Source organism: Biomphalaria glabrata, chromosome 12, assembly GCF_947242115.1.
Source record: "Biomphalaria glabrata chromosome 12, xgBioGlab47.1, whole genome shotgun sequence".
In the NCBI taxonomy this organism is placed as follows: Eukaryota; Metazoa; Mollusca; class Gastropoda; family Planorbidae; genus Biomphalaria; species Biomphalaria glabrata.
Window position 1 is genome coordinate 26,844,752 of NC_074722.1, and position 13,992 is coordinate 26,858,743.

The 13,992-nt window shown below is 33.4% G+C and overlaps 1 protein-coding gene across 1 annotated transcript in view; it reads right to left on the reverse strand.

The window, feature by feature from the left end:
• Positions 1 to 935: 935 nt before the first annotated feature.
• The window catches only part of LOC106072067 (rootletin-like), a 134,046-nt gene continuing 120,989 nt past the window's right edge, over positions 936 to 13,992 (reverse strand). Inside the window, exons 24-30 of the mRNA XM_056005725.1 lie at positions 13,240 to 13,344; positions 11,958 to 12,041; positions 10,971 to 11,203; positions 10,001 to 10,106; positions 8,760 to 9,014; positions 8,117 to 8,308; positions 936 to 7,243 (exon numbers count right to left, since the gene is read on the reverse strand). Of these exons, the coding sequence (XP_055861700.1) occupies positions 7,148 to 7,243; positions 8,117 to 8,308; positions 8,760 to 9,014; positions 10,001 to 10,106; positions 10,971 to 11,203; positions 11,958 to 12,041; positions 13,240 to 13,344 (1,071 nt within the window). The 3' untranslated portion in view covers positions 936 to 7,147. The remainder of the gene's footprint in view (positions 7,244 to 8,116; positions 8,309 to 8,759; positions 9,015 to 10,000; positions 10,107 to 10,970; positions 11,204 to 11,957; positions 12,042 to 13,239; positions 13,345 to 13,992) is intronic.

Here is a 13,992-nt window from a genome sequence, read left to right on the forward strand (position 1 = left end):
CAAGAAATTGTAGATCTAAATGTATTTATTCAGCACTTCTCTGGTTTGGGGGAAAATCCGCAGTAAACGCTGAATATTGATGTCAAGAAATAAGACATTTGAAATCTAAAGACAGACGTTAACGTCTAAAAGAAAGTTTAAATAGAACCCCGGCGGACAACGGCTTTGTCTGCACGATATGCTACAAAATATGCAGGCCACAACAGGGATTGCGTAGTCAAGTGAAATTCTGCACTCGTCCAATCAAATGGAAATTCAGTTTGACTACAATTGATCACTTCAGCGTAACTTCTGTAACAATATAGATGCCAAAACGAACTACATTCACACACGAAACACACACAATCACAACCAGCGCTTTTATGAAGTAGACTTCTATGAACTTCTCGAAAGCGACAGATGATCTTGTAACACTATAAACAAAAGTGGGATAAAAGAGTGTTTTTTTAAATCAAATCTTTCTGTTTTATTCCTAATGGAAAGGAGACGACCACTTCGTTAAGATCTGATGTAACAGTGGTTAATGAGTGCATGTTGTCTTTGAGAATCGAGTGTGTTTTGGTAAGGCATCTTTCATGAAAAAGTTCTTCAAGAGATGGTAACTGTTCTCGAGTGATATAAGATGCTTTTTAATTAGTCTTGTCTTTTCAAGCCGCATCGCATGGTGAAGTATTATTATACCTGCAGGTGATGGCAAACTTAATTAGGCATCCCTATTATGCAACTCAAGAACCTGGTAACGGTGGTGATGATGATGAATAAAAACTGTAAGCCAAGATTCTATTATTTCTTTTCAAGTATGTTGTTATTTCCTGGCTTTCAATTGAGCAACTCCCGACCAAGTCAATGTGTTAATGGTTCTCAAGACTGCAAATCATACATCTGTACATTGAGTTCATACATACATGAGTAAGTAGTTGAACAAAAAAAAACACTTTAAGTCTGGGATGTGTTTATTACATTGAGTTACATAGCACACACACATGAGTAAGCTTGTGTAGACATAATACTAGTGAATCTGTATATGACTTCATGAAAACATACCAAGTGAAAAGTATCACACACACAGATTGTGCTATACAAAAACAAAAGTATTACATAATCAAATGCAAACTTATAAATAGAGTATGAAATAGTGGGGGAACAAAACTTATACACATATAAATGTAACAAGCAAAATATTGTTTTAAAATTCTTTTTTTTTTAAAAGCAAAGATTATCTAAGGGAAATAGCTCCACATTTACAACTACATATCTCAATAAAGTTATTTCCATTATTCAATCTCAAACAAAACAATTAATTACCATTTGTTAATTGACTAACTGGTTAATTTTTTTAGTTGATTCATGTTTTATTAGGTAAAATAAATAATTGTTTTTAAAATTTTATCTTAATCTGAGGAAGGTGCAGTGGCTGAGTGGTTAAGCACTTGGCTTCTGAATATGGCACCCTGAGTTCAAATCTTGGTGAAGAATGGGATTTCGAATTTGGGATTTTTAGTTGGGGAAAAGTAAAGGCGGTTAGTCATTGTGCTGGCCATTTGACACCCTGCTCATTAACTAAAGAAACAGATGACTTTATCATCATCTGCCCTATATATCACAAAGTTTGAAAGGGGAACTTTACAATGGGTGACAATGGGTGTGGTAAAAACATGTTCAATAAGGCAGGGGTGGCCAAATTTAAGTCCACAGAGGCCACATGTCTTGTCTATGCCAATGAATAATTGTTCAAAGTTTCAACTTGATCTCAGAATGGGTGTGGGAGCAATAACATGTACAAACTATTAGATTTATTAAAAAAAAAAAGTCATGTGGTTATTTCTACCAAACTTGACTCTGAATCAGTCTATAAAGTGCAGGAAAGGACCAAAATATTTAATCCTGAAATCAGAATGAGAAGGTTTCGTAAGGTCATTCAGTGGGAGAAATAACATGTCCAAACTTTTTTACCAAACAAGAGTGAGTTGATATAAGCTTTGTAAAAAAAGGGGTTTATGTTTTCTGTGCAGTTCAACCGTTCGAACAGCAACGAAACGACACAGAAGTAAAGCCGCTGTAAAACTCCAAACTCTATTCTCCCATGTCAACATTCAGGCAGAAGTCACATCTGGTATTCATCCACCAGTTTGGGCTTCATACATCAAAGTGAAATACAACAAATAGTAATAGGTCATTCACTAGCACAATTTGCAGTTGTGATCATAAAACAAAGTCAGACATGGTCCAACATTGTCAATATTTTCTCAAGCATGAAACTTTTGTAAGTCATACACAAATCATTCTAAGAACAGAAAATCAACAGCTATGATTCAGAGCCCTATAGATCGCAAGATCTGAGAAAATAAGCTTTTTTACGTTGACTGTGATTTAGAAGGTTTTCTATTTGACTTGCATGTTACACATGATTACTTATACAAGCAACGTCAGCATCATAGAAGGTCTAGCAGGGGCTCATTTATATATGAATATATCAAACCAATCATTGATATACCAATAATTAAATAGACAATATTTGAAAAATAAAACATAGACTGAAATAGTCACATTATTATAAAGAAACAAATTTTGCAAAGTAATATTGGTAATATGTAAAATAGTAAGGTAACTGTGAATCTGTTATTCAGATACAGATATAACAAAATGAAGATAATGATTTGATTGTGACAATCATTTACATAAAGTATATAATCATCAACATAGTTCTACTCAATAATAAAGATTTCCTAATCCCAATGGTGAATGCAAGTTTGACTTGATGCAAGAAATAAAGGAATAAAACAATCATCTCTTTTGATTTTACTCTAATATCACAGAAATATAAAGGACAATAACAATTACAATAAATATTCAAAATAAAAACATGAGTTATCTACCCTATCACAGACTTAACACCAATGGCAATGTTTGTAGGCATAGTTCATGTATACATTTGTCATAATCTAAACAATAATAATAAAGTGAAGCATTTAGAAAAAAAGAAAATTTCTCAATAGGAATGAAATGTGTTATGTCCAATATTGTTTTTATTTTTTAATGTTTATTTTGTCATTAAAGTTTTGATTGAAAAACAACAACAAACACATTTGATTGTCAACAGATTACAACAGCATAGGTTGGTCTACGATGAAATTGATACTGAAAGTGCCAAAACTTCCATCTGTGGGGAATGGAACAAGACTCAAACATTGAACAACTGTGTCAATATCCAAAGTGCACACTAGAAAAATTGTGTCCTTTTAATTCAAAGAGTTTAATAAATTATCCTTCTGGTGTGATGATTTCAACAGGATTTCTTAAGTGTCATATAATGAGGGCATTGTATACTTAACATTCCAACAATTAACCACAATGTGGCATTTTACGTCTTTTCCCCTTAGCAACTTCTTGGCAGGAAAAAAAGCTGAATGTCTTCCACCTCCAATGCCTAAGGCGGATCTTTAAAATAAGGTGGCAATGAGGAAGTGCTTCGAAGAGCAGTGTGCCAGGACATCCACTGTGTTATCAGCAGAAGACGCCTTGACTGGCTTGGCCATGTTCATAGAATGCCAGTAGGTCGATTTCCACAAGACATTCTGTATGGCGATCTAATAGAAGGCAGGAGAGTCCACTTTTACAGTATACCGATAGTATACAAACACAACATGAAGCTCTTCAAAATTGACACTAAAAGGTGGGAAAAAGTGGCACTAGATAGATCCACATGGAGAGCGAGCGTAAAGTTGTGGAAAGAAGGGTGAAAATGCAACAGTGTCTGGTGATTACAGATGCCCAACCTGTGCATCAAGGATTGGCGTCTTTAGTGACACAGGAATTAACCACTACAAAACGAATAAGTTATGTGACTATGTCTAGGTGACATTTGTTGGACAAAAAAAAATAATGTCTGAACTACTCATGTCACTGAATGTATTGCACCAAACAGTTTCTCAACTCCAAATGTTCTAAGTTGTTTGATCCACTAGAAAACAAGAATTCTAAAGGAGAGAGTTAAATGTTTTAAGTTGTTTGATCCACTAGAAAACAAGAATTCTAAAGGAGAGAGTTAAATGTTTTAAGTTGTTTGATCCACTAGAAAACAAGAATTCTAAAGGAGAGAGTTAAGTGTTCTAAGTTGTTTGATCCACTAGAAAACAAGAATTCTAAAGGAGAGAGTTAAATGTTTTAAGTTGTTTGATCCACTAGAAAACAAGAATTCTAAAGGAGAGAGTTAAGTGTTCTAAGTTGTTTGATCCACTAGAAAACAAGAATTCTAAAGGAGAGAGTTAAATGTTTTAAGTTGTTTGATCCACTAGAAAACAAGAATTCTAAAGGAGAGAGTTAAATGTTTTAAGTTGTTTGATCCACTAGAAAACAAGAATTCTAAAGGAGAGAGTTAAGTGTTCTAAGTTGTTTGATCCACTAGAAAACAAGAATTCTAAAGGAGAGAGTTAAATGTTTTAAGTTGTTTGATCCACTAGAAAACAAGAATTCTAAAGGAGAGAGTTAAATGTTTTAAGTTGTTTGATCCACTAGAAAACAAGAATTCTAAAGGAGAGAGTTAAGTGTTCTAAGTTGTTTGATCCACTAGAAAACAAGAATTCTAAAGGAGAGAGTTAAATGTTTTAAGTTGTTTGATCCACTAGAAAACAAGAATTCTAAAGGAGAGAGTTAAGTGTTCTAAGTTGTTTGATCCACTAGAAAACAAGAATTCTAAAGGAGAGAGTTAAATGTTTTAAGTTGTTTGATCCACTAGAAAACAAGAATTCTAAAGGAGAGAGTTAAATGTTTTAAGTTGTTTGATCCACTAGAAAACAAGAATTCTAAAGGAGAGAGTTAAGTGTTCTAAGTTGTTTGATCCACTAGAAAACAAGAATTCTAAAGGAGAGAGTTAAATGTTTTAAGTTGTTTGATCCACTAGAAAACAAGAATTCTAAAGGAGAGAGTTAAGTGTTCTAAGTTGTTTGATCCACTAGAAAACAAGAATTCTAAAGGAGAGAGTTAAATGTTTTAAGTTGTTTGATCCACTAGAAAACAAGAATTCTAAAGGAGAGAGTTAAATGTTTTAAGTTGTTTGATCCACTAGAAAACAAGAATTCTAAAGGAGAGAGTTAAGTGTTCTAAGTTGTTTGATCCACTAGAAAACAAGAATTCTAAAGGAGAGAGTTAAATGTTTTAAGTTGTTTGATCCACTAGAAAACAAGAATTCTAAAGGAGAGAGTTAAATGTTTTAAGTTGTTTGATCCACTAGAAAACAAGAATTCTAAAGGAGAGAGTTAAATGTTTTAAGTTGTTTGATCCACTAGAAAACAAGAATTCTAAAGGAGAGAGTTAAGTGTTCTAAGTTGTTTGATCCACTAGAAAACAAGAATTCTAAAGGAGAGAGTTAAATGTTTTAAGTTGTTTGATCCACTAGAAAACAAGAATTCTAAAGGAGAGAGTTAAGTGTTCTAAGTTGTTTGATCCACTAGAAAACAAGAATTCTAAAGGAGAGAGTTAAATGTTTTAAGTTGTTTGATCCACTAGAAAACAAGAATTCTAAAGGAGAGAGTTAAATGTTTTAAGTTGTTTGATCCACTAGAAAACAAGAATTCTAAAGGAGAGAGTTAAATGTTCTAAGTTGTTTGATCCACTAGAAAACAAGAATTCTAAAGGAGAGAGTTAAATGTTCTAAGTTGTTTGATCCACTAGAAAACAAGAATTCTAAAGGAGAGAGTTAAGTGTTCTAAGTTGTTTGATCCACTAGAAAACAAGAATTCTAAAGGAGAGAGTTAAATGTTCTAAGTTGTTTGATCCACTAGAAAACAAGAATTCTAAAGGAGAGAGTTAAATGTTCTAAGTTGTTTGATCCACTAGAAAACAAGAATTCTAAAGGAGAGAGTTAAATGTTCTAAGTTGTTTGATCCACTAGAAAACAAGAATTCTAAAGGAGAGAGTTAAGTGTTCTAAGTTGTTTGATCCACTAGAAAACAAGAATTCTAAAGGAGAGAGTTAAATTCCATTGCAATGACACACTGTGAACTATAGACAACTATTGAGAGCTGCAACTTAGATTCATATCAACCCATTAGGCATTAAGTCAAAATCACATTCTTAGCTAAGAATAACAATCGATAAGTGAAGAACAGAAGCAGCTACATATTTAAATTGATAGTTTTTTTCATGAGAAATCTTATTTATTTTAAATTTGACAAACATAATAAAAAAAGAAATTACATTGAAAGATTTAGGAATGGATTGGATATGGAGGTTCTAGAAAATCAAAATAAAAATTTGTTATCTGATAACAGGTCATTATCATCTTGAAAATAATAAATAATTTTTTTTTTGCACATTTCATAAACAATAGAAATTATAGAATTATATGAATAATTCAAAATTCAAAAAAAAAATATTAGCTTTTGTTTTAACCTTGAAGGTGAGCCATTATCACAAAAATCTAAAATAAAATCTTCATTTATCAACGTTTTTACAAAGCACACTAACAGACAAATAATTGTGGCTCATTCATTTTTGTACTCACTATCTCTTGTCCCATAGGATGATATTATATTTATGTATTAACAATACTGCATAGTGACAAGAATTCTAATATCAGAGCATTGTATTTGAGCATAGTAAAAAAATGTGGCAGTGTTGATTTTGACCCTGTTAAAGTACATAGAGCAATGAGGCTTTTCTATATCTATATTTCTAAACATTTCTTCAGTCACTGCGAGATACTAAAATAAGTAAAATGTAACGGTGACAGTGACTTATGAAGATATTTACAATGGCTAAACTGTTTTACGATTTAAAAGAAAACAATTGTGTATGTTTAGATATTTATCATTAAGGTTTATGAATTTCTGACAAGGCAAATTAGTAAGTTTATAGGACTCACTTTTGAAGTGATTTGATGTAGGAGGAAGTTATCTAATGTGTACAATTTTTTTTTTAGCAAAATTTTGACTCCATCCAGTAAATAATGCTTTCAGTATTACAATGTAGCTCTGACATACATTGCATGTCACTATGTGCATGTCACTCTGTTTATACTACTCAAAGAAATTTAATGAAAATGTTGGTGAACATCATACTGTTGAACTGTGACATTTAGATTCCTGGTTGGCAATGATTCTGGTTGTAATATTTATGCGAGTCGCAGGATGATAGTGACATAGTGCAGCTAAACTGTAACATTCAAGTTCCTGGATGGTGATGAAGGTCTGCTGTTGTAATGTTTATGTAGGTCATTGTAGGCTCTCTCCAGCTCTTGAAGCTCCTGAAAAAAAGTCAGATCATTGTCTAATCTTCGTAAAGCATTTGTTGATGAACCACAAAATGATATATTGGTATTTAACAAGAAGTACTTATTTGGGATCTATATTGTATTTCATTATGTATAATCCTTGTTTTGGGGTAAGACAGAATGCCAAGTGGCAGGCTTAAACTACAAAAACAGAAATTGTAATGGAATAATAACTGCTAGAATACCAATAACATAGCAGCTATTAGCTCTATTTGACAAGATAGTGATAGACAGTGAACAAGCACAAACACATCTCACACGACAGTGCTTAACTACTATGAACACACACACACACTGGACATGACCTTCTGACACGCTGGACACACGCAGAAAATAAACAACTCAGTTACACTACACAAATACAAAGACCAGTTGATGCATCAGCTAAAAGGGTATGCACAACATGAAAGAATGACCACAAGACAGAAGTTAGCTTCTGAAAAAGACAACTGGAGAACTTTTACAAATCAGCACATATCTAGCCAATGGCCACAAGAAAATTGCCTTAGCAACAGCATATATAAATTTTTCAATGCCACAAAATTCAAGTGACAAGGAATAATGCGTGCCAAAAAACCCAGAAAGCTGAAGGGACATTAGATGATAAATCCTGATCTGCCTTATTTTAAGCACGAAGTGAAACATAGAAAAAAATTATTTTATTTATATATACTAGAGTTAGCTGTAAGGCATCCATCAATTAGTATGTTTTGGTTTCAGGCCATAATTGTAAGTTGTGGCACAGCTTCTATAAGAGAATGTACAGAAACTAAGAAATAAAAGAATTAAAAACAAGAGTTAGTTGGAAGTCTTCAAACTAGTTCAACAGTTCTACAAGAGCTTTACCTGATTCTGAGTTATCAATGTATTTTGTAGCCTTGCCATCTCATCCATCCTGTTGTTTAGAATTTTTTGGTTCACTTTAGCTTGCTCCTTCACTTTGATAGCTTCCTTCTCTCCTTGCTTGATTTTGTCAGTCAACCAGTGAACATTTTCACAGTCAGGAGAAGAGATTCTGGCTTGTTCTTTGGGGGAAATCTAGGCAGAATAGAAAACCAAACAAGTCATTGCTCTGTCTCTTATGTGGTTAGTTTTTCTTAATTGATACATATAATTCTCTTCCTCGCCCGACCATGCAGGACATGCATCATGGAAAGATAATTCTTTTATTTCTGCAAGTCGGACTAGAGTTACCCCATATAACTTTCGTGGCGAAAAAAGAAAGGGGGGGGGGGGGGGGGGGGGAAACAAGTAATCTTCTCTGTATTCACCTGTCACTAAATAGCAGGGCTGATTTAACCTATGCGAAGCGAATTGTGCTAATATATTTATATGAAAAACAAAATAAACATACTGTTTTATTTTTATTAAAAAGAATAGAAAAAAATTAGTCAATTTTTATTTAGACTAATAGAACAATTGTAATACATTGGAATAATAAAAAAATCTTCCATTTAAATGCCATTTGTAAAACAAAGGTATGCCTCACCACTCTAAATCCTTTAGTATTAGTTACAGTAGGTAATGACCCTAACTGCCCTGCCGCCCTCAGTCTCTGCTTTCTCAGTGCTGCATTGTCTGCTTGAAGCTGCTGTATGCGTGCCTGGAGGTACTGCTGAGATGACTTGAGATTCCCTGGGGACATGGGGTTGGACAGTGGCACTGAGAGGGAGTCTGACATCTGGCTAATGCTGCTGGTGGGTGACGGAGACCTAAGAAGTTTGTTGGTGCTCTTCACTTGAGACTGGGAAGTAAAAAAAAATATATATAAATGTATTTATCTGTAGTCCAGCTGCTGAGGTGGTAGTGCAATAAAATGATTAGGTTGGGCATACGTCTTTGTGTCTTAGCAGACAATATTTTTCCTTGTCATGTGAAAAAGTAAAGAAAATAGTTCCCCTTTCAGACCTTGTGGTCTTTAGGGCAGATGATGCAAAGGTCATCTGTTTCTGTGGCCTACGGTTAGCGAGGGTGTCATGTGGCCAGCACAACAACCAACCCCCTTTACTTTTCCCCAATTTATGTCAGGTATCCATTATAGCTGGGTGGACCTGGAGGCGCCCAAAGATCCCGAAATTACGGATGAAAACCTAGATTTAATTACTTTGACAGTTTACTTGATAAAAATATTATTGGAAAGAAGAATGTGTCCACCTATGCTAAACACACACCAAGAGTTTGAGAAATCCAGAAGATCACTACAAAGACCAAAATGGAGGTCTAGTAGGTACACTATTGTAGGGCAGTGAGTCAAGTGACACACGTAGGACATAATTATCTTCTCATTTGAAGTAATGTCTATAATTTATAAGATAAGAAAAGTGTCACAAACGAAAAATGGCTGGCTCATCTACCACAAAAAACAAATGCTACCTTAACCAGCATTCTTTGTGGACAGGAAACTTTCTTGAGAATAGGGCTTTACAGTCACATGAAAAAAGTGTTCTACAAGATGAACCATAGCGGTAGACAACCAAAGGAGGCAAACAATAAATTTTCTTTTCTTAGAAGTGTTAAGTTATACCCATGTACGGATTAGATAATAGTCTTAAGTCACCTTACATAATATAATTTATACTTATAACTGTGGATTAGAAATAATAACTAAAATACAGTTCATACCAGTTTCATTGATAGTAAGATCATATATATATATATACATATATATATAGTATAACAAACACACCTCAACCTTCCTGTCTATATCTGACCCACTAGAAATGAGCTTACCATAGAAAGCTTTTCAACCTCCGCCTCTAGTCTTTCAATCTCCCTTTTCTGAAGATCATTAATTCTGTTCTGTTCCCGAGTTGTATGATGCTGCACAGCCTGGTACCTAGAAACAAAACAAATTATAAAAAATCTTTTTTATATATAAAAAAAGCTTCTCTAAGGGAAAGAACTGTGCATTTACAGCTATAACTCTAAATAACGTTGAAGATATTTCCCTTATTAGATATCAAACAAAATAATTATATACCAATAATTAAATGATTAAGTAATTAATTTGTTAAATGACTCACGTTTTGTACAAGAAATAATTGTTAAAAGGAATCAATTTGATCCAATAATGGATGAAGAAGAAATAACATGTTCACTTATCCAAGGGGGTGAAACCCTAAATATTTAGCAATATCTGTGAATACTGAAGGATTAATTTCCCTTCCTGGTATCAAACAAAATAACTAATTACCAGTAATTGATTAATTTTTTAAATTGATTCATGTCTTATCAATGCCAAGGAATAATTGTTCAAAGTTTCAACTTGATCTCAGAATGGGCGTGGGGGAAATAATGTGTACAAACTTTTTACCAGACAGAGTGAGTTGATATGGAAATGGACAACTCAATAACTTACATGATAAGATATTAACATGATAACAAAGACTCTAGTAGTGACTCAGTTTAAAAAATCTAACCATGTTAAATGTTAAGGTTAGCATATTTTTTTTATGCAACTCTAGCAAACCCTTAAATTTAAACCATTCTATATATTTTGTGAAACCTTGCACTCATCCATAATTTTTGGAATCAAAGACATCACCATTATTATTTAGAAATATATATATATATGAAAATAATTGAAAAAGATGCACTGTGCATTATGGGCACTGTTTTGATTCAACAACAAGCTATCATTTAATTGTTTTCCCAACAGTTTTTGTTTGGTAAATAATTTCCAGTAATAAAAAAGGTTTACTTTTCTCTTTCCTTGGCCATCATCAGCTGGAGCTGTGTATTGAACTTCTCCTCTGTTTCACTTTTCCACTGGGCCATGGACTGCTCCAGACTGTGCAGCTCATCCTCTTTAGCCTGCAAGGCTTCCAGCATTGCTGCATCGCCATAGCGCTGGAGGTAATCACTGTTAGTCCTGAGCTGGGTGTTGGTGCTAGCACACTCCTGAATGACTCGACTCATCTCATGCACATGGTCCTGCATTGAATAGAAAACAACAAAGATAAAATAAAAAAAAAAAAAAGAAAAAATCATAACTCAAAAATTAAATGGGAGCAAGGTGGGTGAGTGGTTAAGTGCTTGGCTTCTAAATCTGGAATCCTAGGTTTGAATCTAAGTGAAAACTGGGATTTTCAACTTCCACCCAACTCTAATGGGTACCTGACCTTAGTTGAGGAAAATAAAGGCAGTTGGTTGTTAAGCTGGTCACATGACACCCTGCTCATTAACCATAACTTCGTTTGCCCTAAAGATCGGAAGTTTTGAATTTTAAAATTAATTTCATTTTTTTGTTTTTATACAGCATATCTTTTATAGTATGCTCAGTGGTTCTGGTTCTCTTTGTGAACATGTGGAGTAGCTAGTAGAATGTTCTATGTTGCTTTTGGGGGCTCAGTAAACACAATTCAGTAGGAGTCGAGTCTCAAACAAATGTCTACATAAAGGTTCAAACTTGAGCCCCTTTGTTCGTTAGCCTTACACTGCACAACCACACATCCCATGTTAGAACTTAAGAGTGTAGGGTCAATACTGCTTCAAATATTTAACAATATTTTTTTTGTTATTGCCATGTAATGTGACAGTGGAGTAAGTGTTCTTCATGGCAGTCAATGCAGTAGATAATGTACAGCTGACCTGGTCTTTAAGACCAACTCAGAGTGATCAACACAATATAACCCTCTCTTACTGACCCAAACAAAACAAAAGCTTACAAACTTATCCATCTCTTTACCTTCAACAGTTTTTCCTTTAACATCTCCAGATCTAGAGTTTTTTGCCTCTCCATGTCCAGCTTGCAACTTTCAACAGCCTCCTCCTGCAGAGATAACTTTGGTTTAGTTGTGTACTCAATTTATGAATTCTGCTTAACTTACAGAATGATAGAATTGTATTAAAAGGTCATTATGATAAAGAATAAAAGAAAAGTTCAAGGAATACCATTTTAATCTTATATTATACAAATATTATGTTTGAAAAATGATAACTATGTCCAATACCTATCTGTATGATCCAGTTATTCATTACATATTAAATTTCTCTCTAAATCATTATCTTGACTAGCAAATGAAGAAAACCAGTTCTAATTACTTTTTATGATTGTAATTGTCACATGTGACTAAATAAACAGCACGCGATAGTAGCTGACCAGTGGTATGTGAACTGTCCATATCATTAGGTCACATTGTGTGTGTGTGTGGGAAAAAAAATGTAACATCAAGGTAGAAGATAGGAGAATTTACTATCAATGACTTAAACAAAAAAAAAAATAATTTGTTGGATACAATATAAAAAACATAGAGCTAGCAATCATGATAATTGTTGACTGTTAATGGTTGTTAATTATTGGTGATTCTTTGCTGGATTATTATTGATCGCCTGTACCTTCACTGAGTTTAATTTCAACTATAAATATTTCATGTCAGTCAAGTTATCATCGTACAAGAGTTTTATATTTTTGTGTTCATGTCTCAGTGGATGATTTATTTTGTTGGACTGAGCTTGAAAGCATTAAACTCTTGTGACAAAACTATTTTGACTTGAGATAAACAACTTAGCTTCAAATTAGTAGGGTCCTGAATTGAACTGATTTTCAATTACCTGTAAGTTGGAATGAGAGGCTGAGTGGAAAAAAACAATGGGCCAACCATCAAGTGAGCTTGAGTTCAAATCTTGATTTGAATTGAGTTTTGTTCGTTGAGTGCCTAAAGGCAGCATGGGAACATTCTCCCAGATACCCCCTCCCCACCACTTATTGACAAAAGAGATTGGACCATTGTGCATTGAGTAGGCTACAATGCATGAAAGTGGAGCAATCAAAATTTAATTGAGGGTCATAAAAAACAACAACAACCATAAAAAAACAACAACAAGACTAATTGCAAATGTGGCCACTTAGAAAAAGGAAATTTTAAGATGACATGATTAAAAATGAAAATAACTTTAAATCATTTGTTACAATTAATAAAAACCAAAAAAAGGCCTAAGGTCTATCATATCTCTAAACAATAGATCACCTTTTCTTTTATCACTGCATCCATCATAGATCTAAGAGACTCCACTTCTGCATTCAGTTCCTCCACATGATTGGAGATATGATCATTACAACTACGGAGGTTTGCCTTTGTGAAATAAAATTTTGTTGTTTTTTTTTTTACAATAAAAACATGATAATCATAATTTGAGGAAACATTTTGCCAGATAATGATTATAATCATTACAGTAACTAAATATTTGAAATGAGAAACAGTATAGTTCAAGATTTAGCAGTTATGCATAAGAATAAAAATGTTTAAAATAAGCATGAAAAAAAAAAAATTCTTATTGTTACTGAAGTCTCATCATTTAGCTTACAGTTTTGGATTATATGATACAACTCCCTAAATTTAATGGCTTATCCAGAATCTTTCCAGTTTTAATTCTTACCAGAGGTTCTTAGAACTGATACATTTATAACTATCTTTAATCCTACTCTACAACTGGCCTGGGGACTCGTTTAATACTGAAGTCTTTTACTAGTTAACACAAACCCTTCATAGATCAACAAAAAACTTAAAAAATAAAAAACTTAACCCTTTAAGGACAAACAATCTCACAACAACTGTAATGCTAGGATTTGCTAAAACAATCTAAACCATAAAACATATGTTTTTTCCTCTTTCCACTTATAGATTTATGGCTATCTGAAGTATAGTATTAGAATTAGGATCAAGCAGGATGTAAAAGGTCTAAAAAAAAATGTTATTACAGAACCTCAATCTCAATAGTTC